Raw genomic sequence first — 27,657 nt, forward strand, 5'->3', positions numbered from 1 at the left:
AGGAAATGTGGCTTTTTTGTTTGAGCTATCTCAAATTTATTTCTGTTAAATGCAATAACAATAATAAATAATAATGAATAATCCTAATAGGGCATCAGTTACTCCCTTTAAACTGTATATTCTTTGAGGTTGTGGATTGTATACTGGTCATCTTTTATATATCCCCAGTCTCCAGTACAGAGCCTAGTAGCAAGTAGGTGCTCAATAAATATTGTTTGCATAACAATATCATTATAAAAAAAGAATATAGCTATCAATAATTTTTTTGCAATTTACAGCTATCAATAATTTTTTTGCAATTTACAATTTTTTTGCAATTTCCTCAACTTATAATGGGGTTATGGCCTGATAAATCCATCATAAGTTGAAAACATTGAAAATCAAAAATGCATGTAATGCACCTAACCTACAGAACACCATAGCTTAGCTTAGCCTACCTTAAACATGCTCTGAACACGCACATTAGCCTACTGTTGGGCAGAACCATCTCAAACAAAGCCTATTTTATATAATAAAGGATTGAACATCTCATGTAATTTATGGACTACTGTACTGAAAGTGAAAAACGGAATGGTTATACGGTGCAGAATGGGTGTAAGTGTATTGGCTGTTTATCTTTGTGATCATGTGGCTGACTGGGGGCTGTGGCTGCCACTGCCCAGCATCACAAAAGGATTGTACTGCATATCACTACTCCAGGCAAAGATCAAAATTCAAATTCAAAGTACAGTTTATACTGAATGAGGATTGCTTTCTCACACCATAAAGTCAAAATAATTTAAATCGAACCATGGTAAGTCAGGGACCATCTGTATACTTTATTAGCTACAGGTTCAAAATGCTTTTTCTCTGTTTCTCTCCATTTGGCTTCTTGGATATGCAATTTAATTTTCACTTTTTCTAATCCAACTGTTTCATTTAGGCCCATATGTGAAAAACACATTCTTGGAAACTGATTATCCAAATGTAGCTGCCCATGTAGTTTATTCCTCCACTCTAAGGCATAGTCAAGTGTAATTATGAAGGGCACCCTAATCAGGGAGGTTGATGCTTAAGTAGGACTGCCGAATCCTTCTTAGAAATGCCCATTGGATCACTTCTCAAAGGCAGAGTTGTGTGTCAGATGAACGGAAGTTTGACCCACTAGCACTTCTATCCTTTGTAAGATCTACAAAAATATACTCTCAGTTTTAATTTTTTTTTTGCTCAGAGCACTGTTGGTAGTAAGGTGAAATGGGAATGATGAAGTAGTAAAATGAATAAAGCAGTATGGTTGATATCAAAGTGTCCTAATCACAGGCCTCAGGATAAAGCAAACTTGAGTAAATCTGTAGTTTTCCTAAAAGGACAATTAAAGCATCAAGAGACAACAAAGGGTTTACTTAGGATACATTTAAGGGAATGGAAACAAACTCCATTAGTGTTCTGATTGCCCTGGGAAAGCTAAGAAATCTGGATTCCCTTCTGTTACCCAATGTTCACCCTGCCCTATACTTCAGATGGCTCAGTCCAAGAGTTTTAATGGTAACATGAATGGTTATTTATTTTAATCCTTCATAGGTTATAGCATGTCAGAGACTTAAATTCATTTGAGGGTAACCAAATAGAGTTTATGAAAAGGAGAAAAAATAAATATTTTGAAAGGCTTAACCCACTAATGAAATGAAAGAAATGAGTCCTTTTAGGACTCATAGTTCCAATGATTTTGGAACTGTAAGTAGAAAATCCAAGTCATAATCTAGGATGGGTAGAATTGAAAGCACCCTTGAAATTATGTCTCAGAATCTTTCTCAGTTGAATAACTCACCCAAATAAACATTTCCCCATTTCACTTTTCTCCCTCATTTACAGGAGTAAGGCTTAAATAAATCTTAGCTGGTCCATAGTATTGTACCCACTGCCTCATCAGTAATCTCAAAATCAAAATGTATAGAAAGACAGAAACAAAAGAGTGTGTCACTGACGCTAACTGAGGCATAGGGATGGCATAGAGTTGGAGACAGTAAAATATATAAATCCTAAAAATTTTATGTCATTTTACTCTTTTCAAATATGGTATATACAAAGTCAGACTAATGAAGTAGATGCCCTGCTAGGCCTCTTTCCATGAATGGATGAGATCAATGGGAAATAAATAGCAACATTTGCACACAAACATCAAGTTCAATTCATTGAAAATAACTGTTTCTTCAAATTAATATGCTTTTAGAAAAACCATTTAAACTCTCATCTTAACTCAAACCTCCTCTGTGAGAACCTTTGGAAATGCTAAAGATCAGTCAGTCCTGGTTATCATTGATTGAAAATTTTTAGGATCAAATTGGTGAAATTATATTATATGTCATAAATAAGACTCTAAATTTTATACTCTTTACTGAAAATTAGTAGTACGAGTCAGAGTAAAATGTACAGAACTCTCACTGAGAAGGAAAAAGTTGTTCAAGTTCATGTTATATGTGACCCAGGGAAAGAAAGAAATGGCTATTTGGAAAATAATTAGTTGCACTTAGCTAGCTGGTTTCTGAATTGCTGTTTTAACTCTTCCTCCTATGTAAAATGTGGATAACAATAGAATCTATTTGGCAGAGTGATTATGAGGATGATATGAGATAAAGGTATTAAAAGTGTGTTTGGAAACTGTGAAGTGCTGATCGATAATAACAGTGAACATTCAAATTGCATTTGTATGTCACAAATACTATTATAAATCTTTATATGCATTAATTTATTCAGTCATCACAAAACCCTTATGGTAAACATCAATATTATCCTTATTTTACAGATGATGAAATTTGGGCATAGAAACTTTATATAACTTTCCCCAAGGTCACACAGCTGGGATTTAAACCTAGGTTGTCTGGCTCCACAGTCCAAACTTTTAATCACCATGCTCTACTGCCTCAAAAAGTTGACATCATTCTTGGAGGTACATATTGGACCAACACAGTTTTCCAGTAAGGACGAGTTTTTAGCAGACTAGATCATCAGTTTTCCATGGCAGCCCAGCCCAATTTTGTGATACCCTATCCAGTTCCTAAAGTAAACTATAAGGAAAATAGACCTACAAGGAAAAGAAATGATGCATGTCCTGGGTCTTCCAACTCTGTTTTAGTAAATAGTATTACATGATCGAAGTAGATAGATGGATAATTAGACTGAGGGCCAAATGAAACTGAACAGTTTCATTCCTGAAAGTCCGTAATACTTCCAGGGAATAAGGCCCAGTAATATACTATAGTGGCTCACTCTGGTAAGCAGTTCTTATGGTGGGGCAGGGGGTGGATAATGGGGATAATGTGCATTTTGATAAAGCTCACTCTGATACATCTTTCCTCTGATCCCTTCCCCCAGCTACCTTCCAATTTTGAGTCATTGCCCTGTGATCAGATGTGAAGATCCCACCCTCTAAGAGTTTCATTTTCATCAAAATCATTTATAAATATTGCTTTCAGTATGTCTCAGGGGGGAAAAAAGGCAAAGTCTAATGAGTGCAACGAAGACAAAGTAAAAAGGACATGAATGTCCCTTCACTGAAAAATAATACAATTTAAACAAAGGCTTACAGAGAAGAATGAACAACATTTCTGTTATTGAAGGTGTTATTTATAATTGATGACATGGATATAGCGGGATCCTAAACCCAAGTCAGAGTATCTGAAGGAAAAGACCAAAGCCATTTGCTAGGAGATGTTGTAAAATTATGACAGTATCATAATTAAATTAATGACTAGAATGATGCAAAAAATCATAGATAACATAGGAAATCATGAGGCCAAACCCAACCCAACTCGATTTAAAATCTACACTTCCATATTGAATCAGTGGTTCCTTATCCCACCTTAAATCTTGTCTTGTCCTTGTCCCCAGCTCCTGCCTTAAGTCCTCCTCACTACCAACATACACACATGTTTTGCAGAAGGAAACAAACCAATAAGCAGCCAATGAACTAATCTTTGACAGTTTACCAGCCCCGTGTGTTGTTTGTCATGGGAGGTGGGAGGGCAGGGATCCACTCTGTGGGGTGGGTGTCAGGGATGGGGTGAGGTAAAAATAATTGGTGCTCCAATATTTGGAAACACTTACCTTGAGTAGGCCCAGCTTGAGCCTCCATGTCACAGCAAACAGGTGAGAATTTAAAACCTGTAATATCAAACATTTCACGAGTTAATCCTTATCCAACTCATCTGAGATTCCTCAATCTTTAACCCCTACCTTTCATCCAGTAGTATTTTTTAAATAGCAGATTAAGTGAAATATGATTCATCTACCACTATGTTCACTCTCTTAAAATGTGTCATTCAGTGGTTTTTAGGATTTGTACAGAGTTCTGCCACCATCACCAATGTGTAATTCCAGAGTTATTTCATCACTTCAAAAGAAACCTCATACCTAGGGTCTTGCAGGACTGGAAGGATGGTGGAAGCCCATGGAGAAACTTTTTTAATTTTAATATTTCAATGCAGTGAACTGGCTAAAACTTCGTATGTCATTGAGTGACATGAGGGACCACAAGATAGCTTGTTATCATCTACCACTCCTTTTCACATAAATTTGGTTATCACTTTTTCTATATCACAGCTGAAGCCCAGAAAACTTTAGAGACCAGTCCAAGGTCTCAGAAGTTCCATCCTAATGCTCTTTCACTTACATGACTATGCATACATAGATCATCTATGTTCCCTTCTCATTTTCCATAATTCACCTCTTATGCTCTTGACCAAAGCCAGCAACATACACAAACCTACATGAAAATAAATTCTAAAAAAATCAAGACCCCAAGGATACTTGGTGATATTACAAAATGTTATAGCCTATCATTAAGGACATAATATGCTATCTGGTAGGCAAATGGTCATTCCTGATTATATAATTGTGTTCAGGGTCCCCTGTGGACTGAACCAGGCAAAGAAGGACAGAATAGAAAAAAAATAGGTATAGGACTGTTGGCTACCTCTCTGCCACCTGAGAAAATACTAATTAGCCACTGCTAACAGAGTAGGCCTGTTGTCACGGTGATGGGACCTATGAAATTTAGACAAACAGAATGATGAAGAGCCTAGATTAATGTGTTTCATAAGCATTAATGTGCTTTCCATGAAAGGATTCCATTTCTCAGTAGGGACAGAAGAACAGAAAAAAAATAATAAATTAACCCCTTCCCAACAAATAAAAAAGACTATACTTTTCTGTTTCTAAAAGTTATAAGAAAATAATATATAATTGCAATTTAATGATACTGGTATTATTACTTACTGTCTGGCAAATGGCTGAAGTTAATTTACCCTCTGTTTTTTTTTAAACATTTCAGTCTAACCTGGTTAATTTGAATCTGTACACTTGACAGGCTAATCTGAATTAAAATAGAAAGCACGTACAGAACATGCTTGTTATATAGTCATTTATCTCATTGTTCCTATATTGATAGAAAACCAAAATACATGAAATGAGTACTTTCTATAATAAATACCACTGGTATTGTACTGGAAAATAAAGATGAAAATAAAAGGTGAGTAATAAATAAGACATGCACAATATCACTGATGACATGAGATTATTTTCCTGGAGGATCACTAGAAATAAAAAGCACTTTATCTATCATTATAAATAAATGTGTCTGTTTGCCAGATACTTCAGTACATGACTTATCCACAGGAACCCACTAACCCGCATGTCTAAGCAGCAGACATTGGGAAGGAAAATTAATCAAAAGCTAAAAACTACATTCTCTCTAGGTTTTACTTAAACAGTAGAGATAGTTCTATTACCATTCTCCCCATCCGACTTCCTCTCGTGGTCCGTGTCAGTCAAGGACAATGCAGAGTTGGCCCGGCTGGACAAACAGGAACTGTGCTCTGATTTCATCCCCCTTATCCACATTCTCAGAGCGTGGTCCGGTGAGGCAGCACCTTCTGTCTCTGTGTCCACGTCAGACCCCATCTCTAGCTGGTAGCCATGCCGGGAAACACTGTGCATGTCTGTCTGGTAGCCAGAGCACAGAGTGTGAGGGGTTTCACAGAATTCCATCTCTGAGAAGAAACAAAGTTCAGAGAAAAAGTTTAGAAATAGGAAGAAACACCCAATAAAATTCTACTTTTTTGTCCTTATGTCCCCCTCCCCCCTTGCTAGTAATTATGTGTTTTTGCAAAGTTAGAATTCTGGCCTTTTTATTTATGGTAGCTAGGATTCTGTGCTTATTTTGCACTTCTGTGGCTTAAAATTATGCTCCTGTTGATTCTTACAAGGCTCTGGAAAAAGCATGCCCAAAATAGCTTTATAGCTACAATTTTAGGTTGCACAAAATGTAATGAAATAAGTGAGTGCAGAAGAGTATATAGTGTAGAAAGCTGTCCTTTAAAAGATATTTCTTTTCTAGGGAGAATATATATGACCTGTAGAGCACACCTATGCTTAAAATATTAAAATTATTGGCTTTCCTATGTATTTCATACACATTAGGGTTAAGAATAAATAATTCAATGTGAAAAATCTGGGGGGTGGGAAACAATACATTTAAATATACTTCTGTAAAGTATGTTTCCCAAAACACATTAGTCTAACCACTGAAACGATGAGTGCTTAATATCATCATTTCCCATTGTCTCCAAAGGAGTCTGAGGCCTCCTTGATGTCAATTATTGTTTCATTCATTCTTTCAACAAATACATAAAAAAATATTCAATTATATATTACACCTCAGCAGGGCTTCATGGTTTGAATTCCCCTCACTCTTTCCCCCAAGTCTAAGATCCATATAATGTTTAGGATCTTAGAGATGATGTAATGAATCCCCTCTTCTTACAGTTGAGGAAAAAAAGGTCCAGAGAGTAGGTGTCATTTGTCTGTTGCCTATGTCAGGTAGCAACAGATCCCGTTTTCCTAAAACAGCCATCTGGGGCATGGTTTCTGCTAGACAACAGTGAAGCTCCATCTACTCACTGCATGAATATCAGGCATTCAGTCTTATAGTCAATTTTGCATTCAATTATGGTGAGGTGTCAAAAAGGGGAAAAGATGCTATAACAGTCCCTAATAAGTTAATGAAAAATGACCACATGCCAAGATATATCATCTGAAATGTCCATGTAATACTTAGATAAGGTAATCCGGGGATGTTGTACACTATATAGAATTTTCTCAGACTGACATCAGAGACAGGGTATGTCATTTGGCCGGGAAGAAGCTTAACTGAGTGCATCTAATCCTTAGCACATATCAATAAAATGCAAACCCTGAAATGAATTTAATTCATTGAATACAGAAAGTGCTAGAATTTAGATAGATAGACCATACACTGGAAAGAAGAATGCAGAATATGAATATGTGTTATAAAAATTATATTTTTGTGACATAAAATTGCCAAAAAAGGGTTCAACAAATCAAATCTTAATGCTTATTTAATAGCTTTTAGGTGTTCAGCATTGTGCTCTATGAAACAGATATTGTGGGAAGAGAAAGCTACTATAATGTATTAGGATAATTCAATTATAAATTAATCTTTTTCAGGGTTATAAGTCACTGCTAAGCACATTACTTATGATTTGTGATGCATGTTTCTAAGAGTAATTCTGTTTTTCTACAAAAATTTGTCTAAATTTCAAAGGAGTAATGTTTTAAAAATAGGCATGGTTTCCACCTGTCAGACAAGTAACCTCAGGAAACTGTGCTTCTCCTTGACATAAGGCTAAGGGTAAAAATCCATTTTGCCCAATATAAATCTTAGTGATCTAGAATATTGTGATCAGTTAATATTCATGCCTCTTAATTTCACAATGTTTCATTATCCAATCTTACTGTGCAATTGTTGCTACAGCAACCTGATAATGAACCTGTCAGCTTGAAGCTGCAGGAGAGGAATTTTATATAGGTCTGTATTCACAACTTCCTTCACTCCCTTAGACCAATGCTTCCCAAACTTCAGCAAGCTTCAGAATCACCTGGAAGGCTTGTTAAAACACATATTGCTGTTCCTGCCCTCCAGTTTCAGTTTCTGATTCAGCGGGTCTGGCGTAAGGCTGGAGAATCTGCATTCCTAACAAGTTCTCAGGTAAGGCCTATGTTCCTGGCCCAGGGACCACAACACCTTGAAAACTCCATCCCTGGGCATTTCCTGGAGTCAGTGGGAGCCAGGAAAAGGGGAGAAATGTGAGAGAAGAACTTTACTGTGGCATTACTAAAGATTCTGCAGCAACCAGCCGTAATTCTCTTTGGAGATGCAAGAAAGAAAGAATTTGGATTGCTATGAAGTATCCCCATTTATTTTCCATGGACTCAGGGCACTAATTAGGAAATTTACTTTCAAAAGCACAGACTTGCATTTATTTTCACTCAGAATGACACTGAGAGGTTATTTTCCAAAGATTATAATATGAGCATCTGAGTCATGGTAAAGACATTCACTGGAGAAGGATGAGCAAAAAAAATACACAGCCAATTTGACATTCTGAATAATAAAATACTAGAAACAGTTAAAAAAAATAAAGATCACTGGCAAATATAAGAATGCCTTTTCGTGGGCAGCCCAGGTGGCTCGGTGGTTTAGTGCCACCTTCAGTCCAGGGCCTGATCCTGGAGACCCGGGATCAAGTCCTACGTCAGGCTCCCTGCATGGAGACTGCTTCTCCTTCTGCCTGTGTCTCTGCCTCTCTCTCTCTCTCTCTCTGTCTATCATGAATAAATAAATAAATCTAGAAAAAAATGCCTTTTGTTAGAGATATATCTCTTATTCGGAAAGAAATCTGAACACGGATTTGTCCCCTTCTAAGGAAATGTGGTATAATATGATCAAAAAATTGCATAAGATTTCCATTGGAACCACAGTCTGATCTTCATACATAGATTAAACCACAAATTCTCTAATTAAACACAACCAGATAAAAGTATACTTCCTTGTTGATACATAATTAGAGAAAGTAACAATCCAAGTAAGCTATCAGTAGCTTTTTAAATGTCTAAACAAACATAAAAGGAGAGAAAGAAAAGAACAAGTTTTCCTTACTTACAGTAAATGGTGTGAACACTTTCCCTTCTTGAAATCAACATTACCACCATGAATTATCTCCTTAAATACACAAAAGTCTTGGTGGTGTTCAAAACTCCCATAGGATGTATTTTCTATAAAGCACTTACAGTGTACCATAAGTGGTTGTTTTTAGCCTTTCACATATAACCTTGTTACCTAAAATACTACACATTCCCTAGAGAAGATGAAGTTCAACTGGACTTAGTATAGGTCTATTCTTACCAAAAATCTAGCCATAGGAGAAATGGAAGTATACTCTTAGGATATCTAAGATTGAAATGGATAGACTGGTACCATGAGAAACTACAATTCAGGAATAAACAGATACAGATGTTACCAAGTAAATAATATATTCTGGGCTTCACAAACATGTATTTAAATTTTATTATAAGAAAAACCTAATTTCCAGTCTTTTAAGAGACAAAATCTGAGCAAATCAATACATTGAAATCCAATTTTTAAAAGGGGCAAAAGATTCGAATAAAAGCCTCACAAAAAAGGTATACAAATAACCAATAAGCAATTGAAAATATGCTTCATATCATTAGTTGTCAGGAAAATGTACACTAAAACTGCTGTGAGATACCACTACCGCCCTAACAAGAATGGCTAAAAAACTTTGGGCCACACCAAGGATGTGGAGCAACTATCTTCACTGCTGGTGAGAAAGTGAAACGGTATGACCATCTTGGAAAATAATTTGCCAGTTTCCTGAAAAGGTAAAGCAACACTTAACTGGAGGGCAATGCACTCCTGGATATCTATCCCAAAGAAGTGCAAACTTTGTTCAAACAAAATTATATAGAAGGTTGTTCATAAGCTTTATTCATAATAGCTAAAAAGAAGACACAACCCAAGTGTCCATGAGTAGCTGAAAGGATAAATTACCTGTGGTAGATATATATACATACACAGAATGTATGGAATACTACTCAGTCCTAAAAAATTAATGAAATATTGATATACAGCAAGATGCATGGAACCCCAAATAATCATGCTGTGAGAAAGAAGACCAATAGAACGTCTATATGTATGCGCTCCTTTAAATGCAATTCTAGAAAATGCAAAGCCATCTATAGCAACAAAAAATAGATCAGTGGTTACCTGCGGGAGAGAATAAGGGGGAAGTATAGAACAAAGGCATGTAAGGAAACACTTGGGATGATCTAAATTTCTGTTCTCTTGATTCGGACAATAGTTTCACATATGTACATGCCAAAGTTCATCAATTTTACACTTTAAGTATGTGTAGGTTATTGTACTTGAATTATACATCTATAATTTTTTTAGTGGATTTTACACCACCAGGAAATAAGACAATGAGGAGACTGGAGAATTATTCCAGTCCATGAAAATCAGAATTTTCATAGGTGGAGCCACAGTTTTGAGTTAGAAGCAGGCCCTACGCTTTTCTTCCTAGTGGAAGAAAGTACATGTAACATGAATGAGAAGGTAGTCAAAATGTTGTCTTGCTTTTATCTAAGCCAACAAGTAATCAATGCTAACTGATGCATGATTTCTCAGTTATTCTCTAGGGTGCTGTTTTTTCCTAGGAACCCTACAGTTGAAAGCTAATTTTAGGAGGGAAACTAAGAATGACACTGATCACTGATGAACTTTCAGCATCTAAGGGAACATTTTGTAGTTAGGGATCACGAGACTAAGTTGAGTGGATCTGCACAAAGGATCATTTTACGCCACTATTGATGCTAATAAATTAATATAATTTTTTAAATGCTATTAAGTGCCCAGTAAAATGAACCAGTGAATTTTTTCTCTGAATCTAGGGATTGATCTTCAGGTGTTCAGCCTGGAGTAGTCATTCATCAAAACTTGAAAGGGAAAGTCATAGTTATCTATATCAGCATTTTTCCAGAAATGCCATTCCTGAGTTTGGTAAGATCAAGACTGTTTTTTCCTTAAAATTCCACCAAACTTCCTCTAAAATGAAAGCTTTAAAGCATCACATGCCAAATAAATAATTGGAGGTCAAAAAGCATGATCAACCTTATCCATGACCTGAGTGATTTGTGATATAACTTCTAAAGAGTATAGTCCATTTCTAAAGTAAGGAAGAGGGAAAGGGGATACAATTATTAGCTTTAATTACTGTCACATGCCTTATGGACTACATGCAAAAGCAGGTGTTTTTAATTTGCCATGTTGTTTTTGGATAAGTCACTTAACATCTTGGGGCTTCAGTTTCCTCACTTGGAAAATATAAGTCCACCTAGAAACAAATCTCTGGGTAACTCCCTTGTTCTAAAATTCTGTAATTATAACTTGAACCTGAAATTGCAATATGTAGAATGGGTAATATTTACAAGTAAATAAAGAATTAGTGGTTTTATAAATAAAGGTGTGGTTCAGAGTTCTACTGTGAAGGGTAATCATACACGTTAGCTAAATAAGATCTTGTGTCATGATTACAAGTCTTGCAATATTAAAGTAATGACCCAGCTTAAGTATCCACTGTGAACTGCAAGATTAGTGATAGCGTATGTAAAATACATAATGTAAAAAAAATCGACTGAGTAAATAGTTATTCATCAAACCTAAAATCATCAGTTTAAAAACATGGCTATTGCAAACAGTACTTGATAGCATAATGAATAAAGAGTTGTGCAATTAACAAGTATCATTGACCCACTAATAATTCATTCCTGGCTCTAGAGAAAAATATAATGAGTCATTACAATCTTAAACAAGAGAAAGAAGACAGGAAGGAAGGGAGAGAATTGCACAACACCGGAAAGAACACAAATAATTTTCACTCCTGGGTACCATTTTGTATTTCTCAGTTTAGGGGGTTGGAAAATAAAACGATACCGAATTGTCAAACATATCAGTTCATGTAAGTTTACTTAAACATAGCTCCACTGAACACCCACTCAATTTCAAGTCAAGAAAACAAAACAAAATAGACTTCTGATTTCTCTTAGTCTCAGAAAATTAGCCCAATTTAATTTCCTCTTCTCTGACTTCATGAAAAAGCTTTATCAAATGCACAAAACTGTACTAGGCACTGAGCAGAGTGAGTTAACAGGACCATGCCATGTCCTTTGGCAAGTTCCACAGAGAGCTTTGTTAAAGGTCCAAATGACAACAAAGTAATAAAGGCACACCACCCAGATGTGACCTTTATTTTTCTGCTGAGGGCTTATCAGTCTTTTCTGGGGCACAGCAGTGAGAGTCAGAGCGCTCCCACCTGTACATCTGGAGCCTGTGGTTATCAGAGGACTTAAAGGAAACAGGAAAGCTTCCTAAGCCTAATCTCCCCCCTCACAGTTTCAAATGTACCCATTATCTCTGTACTCAGGACCTACCAATTACGCCTTATTTAATTTTCAAGATTTCTCCATCTGTCAGTCTAGTGACAAGCACAGCAAAAAATCTGGGCAGAGTTAAAAGCCTGAAGTATAAATGTTCATGCTTTGTGATCAATATTGGCTGACTGGAGCCATCCCAGAAGATAGTTAACAGACCATGTTCATGTCAAAAAGGATGCTCTCAGGAGTACACTAAGTTGCAAATCTGTAGAAATGGCTCAAACCAGAGAAGGGTACAGAATTGTCCCAGAAAGTCAGAAGGAAAGGAGATGAGGTAGGAACCTGGAAGAAATCAAAAGGGACTCCAATCTTATTTAGAGAGACAGGAGAATATCCGTCAGCAATCTAAGAAGGAAGGAAATGTGATGTGGAAAGAAGCAACTTCTGTCTATCTTCTTGAACTAGTCACCTTGGTGCAGGGCCCATTTTGGGTGTACACACAGAAGATGGGCAAATTTGCTCTGACACTAACACACAGCGGTTCCCGCCACAATGAAAAATGGGATGCTGGCTCTTCAGTCTTCATAACAAGAGTCTGGAAAAATAATCAGGGACTAGAAAAGATGGTGGGAGGTCCTGGACTTCAACAGAAATTTAGATCAATGAGAGCCTGTGCATGTTCGCTTTATTTCAACATTTCGAATGAGACAGAAACTTCCTGGCCTAAATGAGAAATTTTCAGGGCTACTGAACACTGAAAATGCATGGTGCTCAATGGCCCTCAAAATTTCTCATTTCTTACCTTTGTTGGTCCAATTTTCTGACTGCTCATAACACTTTGGAGACTGAATTCTTATTGACCACTGTGGTCTTCCAGGTATACTTTTGCATTTTCATTATGTTCACGAAGCATGTGAAGCTGTTTGTTTAATGTGTGTGTGCATGTGAATTTGAAACTGCATTAATCTGCAGCACAAGTGCACCTCCAGAAGTGAGATGAGTGAGGTAAAGAGTTAAATAACTACAAAAAACACTTTTGAGTGCTTTAGACCATACTTACAAAAGCAAACAATGTGACTTCTGTAACATTCTGCACTAATCTGTAAGCATTTATTTTGTGATGAATGAGTCAAGATACCAAGATAGCACTGTATACCAGAGTCACTGTTTATTAAAAAAACAAACAAACAAACAAAACAAAAGAAACAACAACAACAAAAAACTACTGAATAAACTACATTGTGCTCTGTCAGGGGATTCTTCTTACCATCTGTCAGAGATGCCCCATTTAACTTTCTTTGCCTGTCTATCTCTGGACCTATTGTGCCAACCTCCCCTTTCTGGTCTTTCATTAATCTAATTCCTAATATCCAGCCTGTGTTGGTACCTTCACCACGTATTCTCCAAACTTTCCTCTCCCCTCTCCCAATCATCTTACCCTCATCCATAGCCTTTCTAGTCTTTACTGTGTATTTTTATACCTGGCCATATATTTCTTTTTTCCCCCTATATGTGTATCATTTGTATTACCTACTAAATTAGACCTCCAGATCCTACAGTGTTTTCTAAACTTTGGTATCTCTCAAAATCATATAATTTCCACAAAGTGTTGTGTGATTTAGTAAGGACTACATAACTATAAGGTAGTTAGTTCTGTCATCCCCTCAGGCCCTAGAATAATTCTAGTCAGGGACCAATCATTAAGTACAAAAGCTTTAAAGTCAGTACTTAATAGAGAACCACTCTTGAAAAGAATTAAATTCATGAATACGATTTTGATGCATATGCGATAGTTTTGCTTACCATAAAACAATGCCTACTAATGCAAATTGAAAAATTGTTGTTTTGGTAAATTAGCTATGCATTTCAAATGATAGATGCTTCACAAACTTGCCAAGAAGAGAAAGACAGCAGCCCACTGGCTGTGGATTCAGGAAAAAAAACAATTTATAGCAATATCAGACTAATGGAGAACACGTTCTCTCTATTGTCCTCTGACTGAAATAGTATCACAGAGGAAGCTGCCCTCACTTTATTGTTTGGCTTAATGAATTGGGAAATGACTCCCTATTAAAAGTCTTCAAAATATACCCTAGGGAATAGAACTGGGAGGCTCCTTAGAATCAGTCTAAAAGCCTTGGTAAAGACAATCTTTCAGCTAGCTTGAATGGAAACTTCTTTTGTCCTTTGCATCTATCAGTTTCATCCCATTTACCAGATAGAAGTTAGCATCTTAGCAAATCTGGAGAGTGTCCTGGAGTGAGTAGGTGGCTCCTCTGAGAGACTGTTTTCATAAAATGTGGGGTTTTTTTGGGGGGGAATATAAAAGAAGAAACTCTCCAAAAGGGCAAAGGTTTTAGAAAGAATTCTTAGGGCACTCATCAGGGACTTCTGAATGTGAATTCTATTTATGGGAAAATGTTAAATTTTAGAGAATTTAAAACCTTAAAACACTAAATTCTTGACTTCCAGTCAAAATAGAATGACAGGGACCTACCTGAAACAAAACAACAAAATCCATTAAAAAAAAAGACAGGAAACGATGGTTTTCAGACACTGGGTGACAAAGGACAGTGATTCCTAAGATATGGGAAACACATGAGATGAGCCCTCTGGTTGCCTCAGCTTATTGTCTGCAAAGTTTCCAGGACTCAGCACAGGGAAAGAGAACATAGGTGGACCTCCACAGTCTGAGTTGAGAAGATGGATTTAGTAGTCTGGAAAATCCAAGACAGTTAGAGTTTGCAGTACAGGGTACCAAACAGGAGAGAGCTGTGTAGAAAGAGAACTCCAGAGATCTGAAAAGTTCCCCTCCTTCCCAGCCCCTGATAGTCAGTCACTGGGAATCCTAAATGGCATACCAGAAGTCCTGAATGGCACAGGCCTGGTAGAAAATCACCTATAACTGGACAACGAACTGCCTGAAAGAATTAAAGGAAACAACTCTAAATCTGAAACAGGGGTGTAAATTGTCCCTGTTCTCAATAGCCAGAGTGAAAAAAAATTCACAGGCACTGAGTACATTCCGATAAACCCATCATGAGTTGAAAAATATTATTTATTTTTTTGAAAAATATTTTAAGTCAAAAATGCATGTAATACACCAAACCTACTGAACATCATAATTTAGACTACCTTCAGCACATTCAGAACACATAAAAGAGCCTACAGTCAGGCAAAATCATCTAACGCATAGTCTAGTTTATAATAAAGCATTGAATATCTCATGTAATTTCCTTAGTACTGTACCAAAAGTGAAAAACAGAATGGTTGTATGGGTGCAGAATGGTTGTTAGTGTACCAGTTGTTGACCTCATGATTGCATGGCTGACTGGGAGCTCTGGCTTAGCATCATGAGAAGTATCATATCCCATATCAGTAGCCTGGGAAAAGATCAAAATTCAAAATTCCAAGTACAGTTTCTACTGAATGCCTATTGCAATCACACTATCCTAAGTGGAAAAATCGTAAGTTGAGCCATGGTACGTAAATCATTTATATAAAATGCAAACTAATTTCTAGTGACAGAAAGCAGATCAGTGGGTCCCTGGGAGTGGGGTGGATGGGCAGTAGTAGAGAGAAAAGCATTATAAAGGGGTAAGAAGAAACTTTTGGGAGGTGATAGATATGTTCACTATAATCGCTGTTGTGATATTTTCATAGGTCTGCACATTTATCAAAATTTGCCAAATTTCACAGTACAAATATGTAAAGTTTATTGTATATACCTTGATAAGCAAGTTTTTAGAAAACAGAAGTAGGAAACAAGATCGTTTTCTGGTTGCCTAATTTAAATGTCCCAGTTGAATACTGGGAACAATGGAACAAAGTAACATGATTGATAACACTGAAAAACCAATCTGTGTTCAGAAACTACCATGAATGAAGGAAATGACAGATAAATTTCTCTTGACTTGTCTGCCATTTTGCCTTCACTCCAGTAGAATCACAAGTGCTTCAATTATGGACACTGAAATTCCAAAATGCTTACTTAGATCATTATAAACTTTTGTACACATGATCAACAGATTAGGTTTGATCCTAACATGGCAGGAAGGATTCCTGGGCCCATCTGGGCTGAGCAATAAAGTACCATGACAGAGCAGGTGGTCTCCATATACCAGTAACACACATTTGCCATTCCCCTAGCAAGCTACTTGCCTTTGTTTTATTCTATAGCTACAGATTTCTCTTGTGATCCTGGCTAATCATTCTAATCAAACACATATCATTTATTTCAAAGAAGACTAAGATGAGAGGATCTGGTTAACTTAGTGCAAATGTAGCCCTATTTTTTAGACAACCCTCATAATCTATCTCTCAACAATGAGATGTTAGTGATGTTCCCTTTGTTTACTACTAATTTCTGCAAAAGCTCTTTAGTAGCTTATAAACATATATACATATATACATAGTCAATGGCTATATTGGTTATTATATAGAGACAGTAGCATAGAAGTCAAACACTAATAATCTGGGCCATTGTTGACCTCATTCTGAAGTATAGTTGATCTGAAATAATAGAATTTTTTGAGAGTGTAATAACATTATAGACCTACCAGTATAAACTTATGTTTAGAAAGAAAGGTCATTCTCTATTTACTGTGGAAACTGGGAAATTAATCTATCTCAGTTACTAGGAAATTCACTCATAACTGACAAAGTACGAGGTTTTAGACTAAACTACTTGGACTATTTTATTTTTTTAAAGATTTTATTTATTTATTTATTTATTTATTTATTTATTTATTTATTTATTCATGATAGATACAGAGAGAGAGAGAGAGGCAGAGACACAGAAGGAGGGAGAAGCAGGCTCCATGCCGGGAGCCTGATGCAGGACTTGATCCCGGGACTCCAGGATCGTGCCCTGGGCCAAAGGCAGGCACTAAACCGCTGAGCCACCCAGGGATCCCCGAACTACTAGATTTAATTTCAAAACACATGTTGTCCAGTCCAAGGGCACAAGTGGATGGAAGTCAAGCTATGAAAGAACATGTAGTTTTACACATTACAAAAAAAAAGGAAGTATACCTGAATGTGAATTTAGCATCTTCTATGTACCAGACCTGAAACATACATTATTTGATTTAATCCTCACATTATGTCTTGTGAGAAAGGTTATTTTTTAAGACTTATTTATTTATTTATTTATTTAGTTAGTTAGTTAGTTAGTTAGTTGGTTAGTTAGTTATTTGAGAGAGACAGTGAGCAAGCAGGGGAGGGGGGTAGAGGGAGAAAGACAATCTTAAGCAGACTCCATGCTGGGTATGGAAACCTACATGGGGCTTGATCTTATGACCCTGAGATCAGGACTTGAGCCAAATCCAAAAGTCGGTTGGTCACTTAACTGACTGTGCCACCCAGGCACCTCAAGAAAGGTTATTATTATCCCTGTTTTTTCAAAACAAAGCAACTAAGACTCAAAGAGAGACTAAGTAAACTGCCTGAGGCCGCACAGATACCAAGTGGCAAAGTGAACTCGAAACAATTTTAACAGAATCCTAATCACCTTATACAGCACATGAAGTTATAAGTAGCACATTCAAATTCACAGTCTAGCTCTCATTTGTGCAATGTGTATGTGGCTGGTGCAAGAACTTCCTGCTTCTTGCCTCCCAGGGCTCATTCAGCTAGCTGCTGTTTCCATTTCCACATCCAGCTGCCAATATCCTTCAAAGTATTTTGAAGGATATTGGCGGCTGGGAGACAATGGGCATTTCCTTTGTCACTGACAGTATAAAAAAGGAGACCCTTCAACTGTGCATATATTAGCTCATTGTTCTTGTACGAATTTAATGTTTTCTTTCTACCTCCTTTTTGGAGTATTATTCCACTTGGTGCTAATTCTTATGGATTCACTTCACCAGCATCATGTCACTTTGACTCACTGAAAATAACAGTGATATTTTAGAGCATATTCTGTGTTTCAGACAACACAAACAACATCTGTGTCTACAGGCGGACAAATAAAAGAAGACATTGGCCTCTCTCGTGTTTAGCTCCCTAGCTCACAGCAGCTGCCTTGAGGAGAGTTTTGAAATTATTTAACTACATTAACAAAGATGAGATGAATATTATTCATTGGGAATTGTGTGTTGTGTGTTCAGCACATTATTACCCAGCCAGAGGAGACAATCAGATCAAAATTGGGGGCACTTCCTGTTTACAAGGCAGTGTTAAGATCTCAGGCTAAATAGATTGAGCCTAAATCTGTGATCTACACAAAAAATTTTACATATATCACAGCACTCAAAGTCTTTGAGTTGAAAATACTCTGCAGTGTTCGATTAAATGTTGAGGAAGAGTTTCCTTTATTTTAAATTTATCAGGGAGGTATGAAATTAGATAAAAGCATGCCTCTCTTTATCATTTATTGCAAACACCACAGGCAAGTTCTACAAATGCATTTTTCAAAACCTCTTAAAGCTAGAAAGCAAATATAAACAGCAACAATAGCATTAGTGCTTTCTAATTGGAAACTCATATGGCCCAAATCCTTATTAACATTGCTCAAAATATTTAACCCAAGCAAGCAAATGAACATTTTAGGCACTTAAGAAACAATGGAAAATTTATATACATGAATGCAGTCATGTTCATTTTACAGATTTTGGAAAGATGTTCAGGTCAAACAATGTATGAGGATTGCTCAAGGACATGAAGAGTATAAGGAACCAATACAACATGAGTCTACACAATGCCTGAACAGTTATCTCCACTCAGTTCCCAAATCAGCATCTCGGGCGATGAAGCACCTCCCAAAAACGGCCAGAGATGTGATGTTACATTGACCAACCATCGGTTTGGTTGGACTTTCACTTTGGACACAGTTACTGGCTTTCTCTAGTTCCAAGGTTTGTCCTAGACATGATTCGGAGCAAGTCCATTCCTTCTGTCCATTCACTTATCCTTCAGCCTCTCCCACTCCACCCCCAGCATCCAGTATTTAATTTCCTTAATTTCACTTCCTTATCTAGAACCCTCCCATCATTTATGTATTCTCTCTTTCTTGTTCAAATGTTCCTTTTTTTCAGCCAGTTGCCTCAAAGCATAGCACTGGGCTAGCAAATCTGATAAATCTAAGCTAGGTTTAGTAGACTTGCTCTTCCCAAACCCATGCCAAATTACATAGTATCATTTTTAATAGAATACTTCTACCCTTACTTGTCACACGCTTATTTAGAAGGTACTCACTTAGCACTTGGGAAGTACTTACTGTGTCATATGCACCATGGTAGGATCTGAGCAGATGAGAACAAGAGAGAAAAAAGACCTATTCTCTGCCCTTGAAGGACCGACAATCTAGTGCACACATAGAAATGATGACAAGACAAGGAGGTCAGTGCCATGACAAATTTGTACATAAAGGGCTATGGAATCCAAGGGAAGTGAGAGACTCATCCAGCCTGGAAGATGAGAATGGCTTCAGAGAACAGATGATACTTTGCACTGTGTCTTAAAGAATGAATATGCCTCTGGTGGTAAACATGCCTTTCACCATCTTAAAAAGGTGGTAAAAGCATTTCTGGCAGAGAGAAGCTCTGCTTTAAAAGGCAAAGATACATACAAGGGAATGGTGAATTCAAAGAATAGCAAATAATTCCCTGTGTGTCTATTCTACAGATGTATGGGTAGAGGGGCCAGTTTGCAAAGGGCCTTATATGCTATGGTAAGGAAGTTATTGTTCCTATATCTAAGGACCCTAGAATCATTCATCTACATGCAACCAAATTTGAAGAATTTTTCAGAAACCTACAAAGCAGACTTGACATTCTAGAGCTCTGAGTTTTAATCCAGAATATAAAGAAATTCCTTTTTAAGCAAATATTTATGAACCATATGATGTGACAAGCACTGTTCCAAGTACCAAAGAAAAAGCAATAAACAAAACAAAGATCCCTGACATCATGGAGCTCATATTCTAGGTGGAATAAATTTGTAATAATGGAGCTCAGACCAAATTCAGCATCAGAATCACAGAGATTTTCATCTGTATATTAATTTGTATATTATTATCTGTGTATTAATTCAGGGTCCTGCCAGAGGCTTCCTTAAACCATGAGTATATGAAAGCAGTGAGTGACACACAGGAATTTAGTTTCTTGTAACAAGTGAAACTTACTCTGTAACAATGATGTCTCCTGTGCATCCTCCACTAGGGAAGTTGAGACCCTGGGAAGTTATGCTAAAATCTGTTACATTTGGCCCTGATATATGCATTCACTTTCAGCTTCCCAGAAGATTTCTGGTTAAATACTTGGAAGCTGAAAATAGTCTTGAGGGTGGGGGAGGAAGGGGAAGGGCCACCTTCAGTGATCAGGTCTTGCTAGGAGGGAGGAAAAGAAAAATTGAATTACTCCACAATTTATCTATAAAATTATAAGCATATCACTGTTCCACTTCATGATATATAATCAGTAAATAAAAGTCTATTCTGAATAGTGTATCCTATATAAATGCCAAATAATATTTGCTCTAAGAATTTCAAGACTGGGCAGGGTTATTTAAAACAGTCCATTTGTGAATAGTTTAATTTTAGCATTAGGCTAAAATTATAGAAAGATAACTTTCATTCACCTAGGAAATCAGTTTTATTTCTTAACCTACATAAAATTCAAATGGGCCTTAGGAGAGGTATGAAAAGAAAACTAACTGGAAAGGCCATTTTGAATTCTAATTATTCACATATGAAATTGAAATACATATAATCTACTAGTATATTAAAGATACCACTAGATTCCAAGGCCACATTTCAATTAAAAAAGCGCTTAACAGTAAGAAATAGTCAAATAAGTATAAAATCGGAATCATAGGTAAGGTCTGTAAAAGTTGGAAAAAAAATTACCATAACTTTTTTTCTTACTGCTATTAGTCATTTAAAAGATATACTGGATTTTTATAAGTAGAAGTAGCAACTTATATCTACCATATACTTCCCCATGTGATTCCATAAATAAATATTTCATTAATACAAAAAAGAAAAAACAGTCTGCACTCTCCCAAGGCTTTTCATGTTAAAAAAGAAATATACTAGTTCTTTTAGTGAGGTCACAGAAAGCTACTTAGCGTTCAGATACATTAGTGTAGGGTGGGTGACTAGGGTGCAATTAAAGCAACTGGATGGAATAATTTACTAAAAGTACCCCTTACTAGTTTGAAGAGCTAATATGCTGCTCTCCTCAAAAATGAATGATTTCTTCTTACTTGTCAGCAACATAATGACCAATACATGGCACACACTATGAGAAATGGGTCTTTTTAATAAAAATGATGGATAGGTACCTATGTATGTAATATATCTACATGTGTACACAACTCCTACATTGTGATTTTTCAGCCACATCTTAATTTATGCTTTGTAAAACACAGGAAACAAACCGGTTCCACTAGGATGTTTCTAAAACCAGAGGCCAAAGTCCAGCCAGAGATAAAGAAGACGAGTTGATGGCCAATCTCTGAACTGGAGAAGGACAAGAAATCATACTAGAGAAAAAAGCATGGAAGAACAGGCATGTGCTTTTATGGAACTTTGTTTTCACTAATTTGTCACCTTTCCCTAGCCACTGGCTGTCATAGTAAATTATAGTACCTTCTGATCCCTATCATCATCATCATCATCATCATCATCATCATCAAATTACAATTATATATTATATATAATAATTATTCTAATGCTTATTATGTGCCATAAACTGTGCTATGTACTTCTCATGCATTATGCATTTAATCCTCACAATAACTCTCAGAAGTAGGTATTAATATTATTCTTTTTTTTATAATAAATTTATTTTTCTATTGGTGTTCAATTTGCCAACATACAGAATAACACCCAGTGCTCATCCTGTCAAGTGCCCCCCTCAGTGCCCGTCACCCATTCACCCCCACCCTCCACCCTCCTCCCCTTCCACCACCTCTAGTTCGTTTCCCAGAGTTAGGAGTCTTTATGTTCTGTCTCCCTTTCTGATACTTCCCACTCATTTCTTCTCCCTTCCCTTATATTCCCTTTCACTATAATTTATATTCCCCACATGAATGAGAACATATAATGTTTGTCCTTCTCTGATTGACTTACTTCACTCAGCATAATACCCTCCAGTTGAGATCAAGAGTCAGACACTTAATGGACTGGGCCACCGAAGCGCCCCAGAAATTTAGTGTTTTGAAATTAGAGACCATGTTAGATTAGGCTATCCCTCACTATCACCTCCTTTTCTACATAGAGCAAGAGTTCATTTTACCTGTAACAAAATGAATGCATATTCTTTCTGCTACTAAGTAGTAGTTAGAAACAAAACTAAGCAAACTGACTGAAGCAGTTACCACTTCACTATGGCCACCATTGCTAGTAAGAGGTGAAGTCAAAATTCAGATCCCAGTCATCTGCATTTAATACCTTTTGTTTCTAATACCCACCCCCAGGTGGGGAAGTGCACAATGGGAAAACTAGTTCAGTGACATCTCATGGTGGTGGTAGATTAAGCTAGGATTTAATGAATGGGTAGGGTTTGAATGAGCAGAGGGAAGAGTTTAGACTCCAATACTGTGATTCAGGCTTTTATATTCAACTGTTCATCTGGCATCTAACTTACATATTTGAAAGGCACCGCAAATAAAAAAAATGTCTCAAACTAATATGATCATCATTGTCTCCAAATCTAATCCTCCTTTTGGTATCACTTTTCAGTGATTGCAACCACTGTCTACTCATTTGCATAGGCCAGAAACATAGGAGTCATCTGACCATATTCAACACATCCAATCCTGCCATTTTTTTCATATGTATATTTTTTATTGGATTTTGATTTGCCAACATATAGTATAACATCCAGGGCTCATCCCATCAAGTGTCCCCCTCAGTGCCTGTCACCCAGTCACCCCCTCCCCCCACACACTTCCCCTTCCATTACTCCATGTTCCTTTCCCAGAGTTAGGAGTCTCTCATGTTTTATCACCCCCTCTGATTTTTCCCACTCATTTTCTCTCCTTTCCCCTATAATCACTTTCACTATTTTTTATATTCCAATTGAGTGAAACCATATAATGATTGTACTTCTCCAACTGACTTACTTCAGTCAGCATAATACCCTCCAGTCCCATCCACGTTGAAGCAAATGGTGGGTATTCGTTGATTCTAATGGCTGAGTAATATCCCATTGTATACATAGACCACAGCTTCTTTATCCATTCATCTTCTGATGGACACTGAGGCTCCTTCCAGTTTGGCTATTGTGGACATTGCTGCTACAAACATTGGGGTGCAGGTGTCTCGGCTTTTCACTGCATCTGTATCTTTGGGGTAAATCCCCAGCAGTGTAATTGCTGGGTCGTAGGGCAGGTCTATTTTTAACTCTTTGAGGAACCTCCACACAGTCTTCCAGAGTGACTGCACCAGTTCACATTCCCACCAACAGTGCAAGAGGGTTTCCCCTTCTCCACATCCTCTCCAGCATTTGTTATTTCCTGTCTTGTTAATTTTCCCCATTCTCACTGGTGTGAGGGGGTATCTCATTGTGATTTTGATTTGCATTTCCCTGAAGGCAAGTGATGTGGAGCATTTTCTCATGTGCTTGTTGGATATGTCTACGCCTTCTTTGGTGAAATTGCTGTTCATGACTTCTGCCCATTTTATGATTGGATTGTTTGTTACTTTGCTGTTGAGTTTAATAAGTTCTTTATAGATGTTGGACACTAGCCCTCTATCTGATAGGTCATTTACAAATATCTTCTCCCATTCTGTAGGTTGTCTTTTAGTTTTGTTGACTGTTTCTTTTGCTGTGCAGAAGCTTCTTATCTTGATGAAGTCCTAATAGTTCATTTTTGCTTTTGATTCCCTTGCCTTCATGGATGTATCTTGCAAGAAGTTGCTGTGGCCAAGTTCAAAAAGGGTGTTGCTTGTGTTCTCTAAGATTCTGATGGATTCTTGTCTCACACTTAGATCTTTCATCAATTTTGAATTTATCTTTGTGTATGGTGTAAGAGAATGGTCTAGTTTCTTCTACTGCACATGGCTGTCCAATTTTCCCAGCACCATTTATTGAAGAGACTGTCCTTTTTCCAGTGGATAGTCTTTCCTGCTTTGTCAAATATTAGTTTACCATAGATTTTAGGGCCCATTTCTGGGTTCTCCACTCTGTTCCATTGATCTCTGTGTCTGTTTTTTTTTTCTGTGCCAGTACCACACTGTCTTGATGACCACAGCTTGTAGTACAACCTGAAATCCGGCATTGTGATGCCCCCAGCTCTGGTTTTCATTTTTAATATACCCCCAGCTATCCAGGGTCTTTTCTGATTCCACTCAAACCTTAAGATGACTTGTTCCAAATCTTTGAAGAAAGTCCATGGTATTTTGATAGGGATTGCATTGAACATGTAAATTGCCCTGGGTAGCATTTTCACAATATTAATTCTTCCAATCCATGAGTATGGAATATTTTTCCATCTCTTTGTGTCTTCTTCATTTTCTTTCTGAAGTGTTCTGTAGTTTTTAGGGCATGGATCCTTTACGTCTTTGGTTAAGTTTATTCCTAGGTATCTTATGCTTTTGGGTACTATATTTTGTCAAATGCTTTCTCTGCATCTATTGAGATCACATGGTCCTTCTTTTTTTTCTTTTGTTGGTGTGATCCATCACGTTGATTGTTTTAGGAGTGTTGAACCACCATTGCATCCTGGGGTTAAATCCCAAATGGTCATGGTGAATAATCTTCTTAATGTACTGTTTCCTATTAGTTAGTATCTTGTTCAGAATTTTTGCATCCATGCTCATCAGGGATATTGGTCTATCATTCTCCTTTTTTGGTGGGGTCTTTGTCTGGTTTTGGAATTAAGGTGATGCTGGCCTCATAAAACGAGTTTGGAAGTATTCTGGCCCTTTCTATCCTTCGGAACAGCTTCATTAGAATATGTATTGTTTCTTCTTTAAGTGTTTAATAGAATTCCCCTGGGAAGCCATCTGGCCCTGGACTTTTGTGTCTTAGGAGGTTTTTGATGACTGCTTCAATTTCTTCCCTGGTTATTGGCCTTTTCAGGTTTTGTATTTCTTCCTGTTCCAGTTTTGGTAGTTATGGTTTTCATAAATGAATCCATTTCTTCTAAATTGCCTAATATTTTAGCATATAGCTGCTCATAATACATTTTTAAAATTGTTTGTATTTCCTTGGTATTGGTTGTGATCTCTCCTCTTTCATTCATTATTTTATTAATTTGAGTCTTTTTTCTTTATAATAAGGCTGGCTAATGGTTTATCTATCTATTAATTCTTTCAAAGAACCAACTCCTGGTTTTGTTGATCTATTCTACAGTTCTTCTGGTCTCTGTTTCATTGAGTTCTGCTCCAATCTTTATTATCTCTCTTTTTCTGCTTGGTATACATTTTATTTGCTGTTCTTTCTCCAGTTCCTTTAGGTGAGAGATTAACTTGTGTAGTTGAGTTTTTCCAATTTTTTGAGGGATGTTTGTATTCCGATGTATTTCCCCCTTAGGACTGCTTTTGCTGTACGCCAAAGATTTTGAATGGTTTTATCTTCATTTTCATTAGTTTCCATGAGTCTTTTTAATTCTTCTCTAATTTCCTGGTTGACCCATTCATCTTTTAGTAGGATGCTCTTGAACCTCCATGTGTTTGAGTTTCTTCTGAATTTCTTCTTGTGATTGAGTTCTAGTTTCAAAGCATTGTGGTCTGAAAATATGCAGGGGACAATCCCAATCTTTTGGTATCAGTTGAGACCTGATTTGGGACCCAGTATGTGGTCTATTCTGGAGAAAGTTCCATGTGCACTTGAGAAGAATGTGTATTCCGTTGAGTTCAGAAGGAAAGTTCTGTATATATCTGTGAAATCCATCTGGTTCAGTGTATCATTTAAGGCCCTTGTTTCTTTGGTGATGTTGTGCTTAGAAGATCTATCATTTGTAGAAAGTGCCGTGTTGAAATCTCCTACTATTTATATTATTATCTAAGTATGTCTTTACTTCAGTTATTAATTGATTGATATACTTGGCAGCTCCCACATTCGGGGCATAAATATTCATGATTCTTAGGTCTTCTTGTTGGATAGACCCTTTAAGTATGATATAGTGTCCCTCTTCATCTCTTACTACATGTTTGGGATAAACCTTAATTTATCTGATATGAGGATTGCTACCCCAGGTTTCTTTTGAGGACCATTTGAATGATAAATGGTTCTCCAACCTTTCATTTTCAGGCTGGAGGTATCCTTTAGTCTAAAATGAGTCTCTTATAGACAGAAAATAGATGGGTCTTGCTATTTTTTTTTTATCCAGTCTGAAACCCTGCATCTTCTGATGGGATCATTTAGTTCATTTACATTTAGAGTTACTATTGAAATATATGAATTTAGTGTTGTCATAATACCTATTCAGTCCCTGTTTTCATGGATTATTTCTTTGGGCTTCCTCTTTCTTTTATAGGGTCCCCCTTCATATTTCTTGCAAAGCCGTTTTGGTGGTCACATATTCTTTCAGTTCCTGCCTATCTTGGAAGCTCTTTATCTCTCCTTCTATTCTGAATGACAGCCTTGCTGGATAAAAGTATTCTTGGCTGCATGTTCTTTCATTTAGTGTCCTGAATATATCCTGCCAGCCCTTTCTGGCCTGCCAGGTCTCTCTGAAGAGATCTGCTGTTAATCTCATGTTTCTCCCCATATAAGTTAAGAATCTCTTGTCTCTCACACCTTAAGAATTCTCTCTTTATCTCTGGAATTGGCAAGTTTCACTATTAAATGTCCAGGTGTTGAACAGTTTTTATTGATTTGGGGGGAGGGGATCTCTCTATCTCCTGGATCTGAATGCCTGTTTCCCTTCCCAAATTAGGGAAATTCTCAGCTATGATTTGTTCAAATATGCTTTCTGGCCCTCTATCCCTCTTGGCATTTTCTGGAACCCCAATTATACATAGATTCTTCCTCATGGTCTCTTGCTTTTCTTTTTCTTCAGCTTCCTTCCTTGCCATCAACTGTCTTTTATGTCACTCACTCTTTCTTCCACCTCATTAACACTAGCCATTAAGACATTCAGTTTGGATTGCATCTCATTTAATTATTTTTAATTTCGGCCTGATTAGATCTAAATTCTGCAGTTATGAAGTCTCTTGAACCCTTTATGCTTTTTTCCAGAGCCACCAGTAGCTTTATAATTGTGCTTCTGAATTGGCTTTCTGACAACGAATTGTAAGCCATATTCTGTAACTCTGTGACAAAGAGTACTGTTTCTGATTCTTTCTTTTGTGAATTCTTCCTTCTAGTCATTTTGCTCAGTGCAGAGTGGCTGTATGAGCGAGCTGAGTCAAGAATATCATCCACAGCCTAAGTAAATTTCACCTCAGATGATTCTTGCCAGACGCGAAAACCT

The 27,657-nt window shown here is 37.0% G+C and overlaps 1 protein-coding gene across 3 annotated transcripts in view; it reads right to left on the bottom strand.

Annotated features, from left to right (window-relative positions):
* Positions 1 to 27,657, bottom strand: part of TENM1 (teneurin transmembrane protein 1) — a 794,660-nt gene that overhangs the window by 485,865 nt on the left and 281,138 nt on the right. For all 3 annotated transcript variants that reach the window (XM_025431163.3, XM_049107241.1, XM_049107240.1), the window contains 2 exons: positions 5,766 to 6,026; positions 4,084 to 4,140 (listed from right to left, as the gene is read on the bottom strand). In XM_025431163.3, coding sequence (XP_025286948.2) covers positions 4,084 to 4,140; positions 5,766 to 6,026 — 318 coding nt within the window. The remainder of the gene's footprint in view (positions 1 to 4,083; positions 4,141 to 5,765; positions 6,027 to 27,657) is intronic.

This window comes from Canis lupus, chromosome X (genome assembly GCF_003254725.2).
Source record: "Canis lupus dingo isolate Sandy chromosome X, ASM325472v2, whole genome shotgun sequence".
NCBI classification, from domain to species: domain Eukaryota; kingdom Metazoa; phylum Chordata; class Mammalia; order Carnivora; family Canidae; genus Canis; species Canis lupus.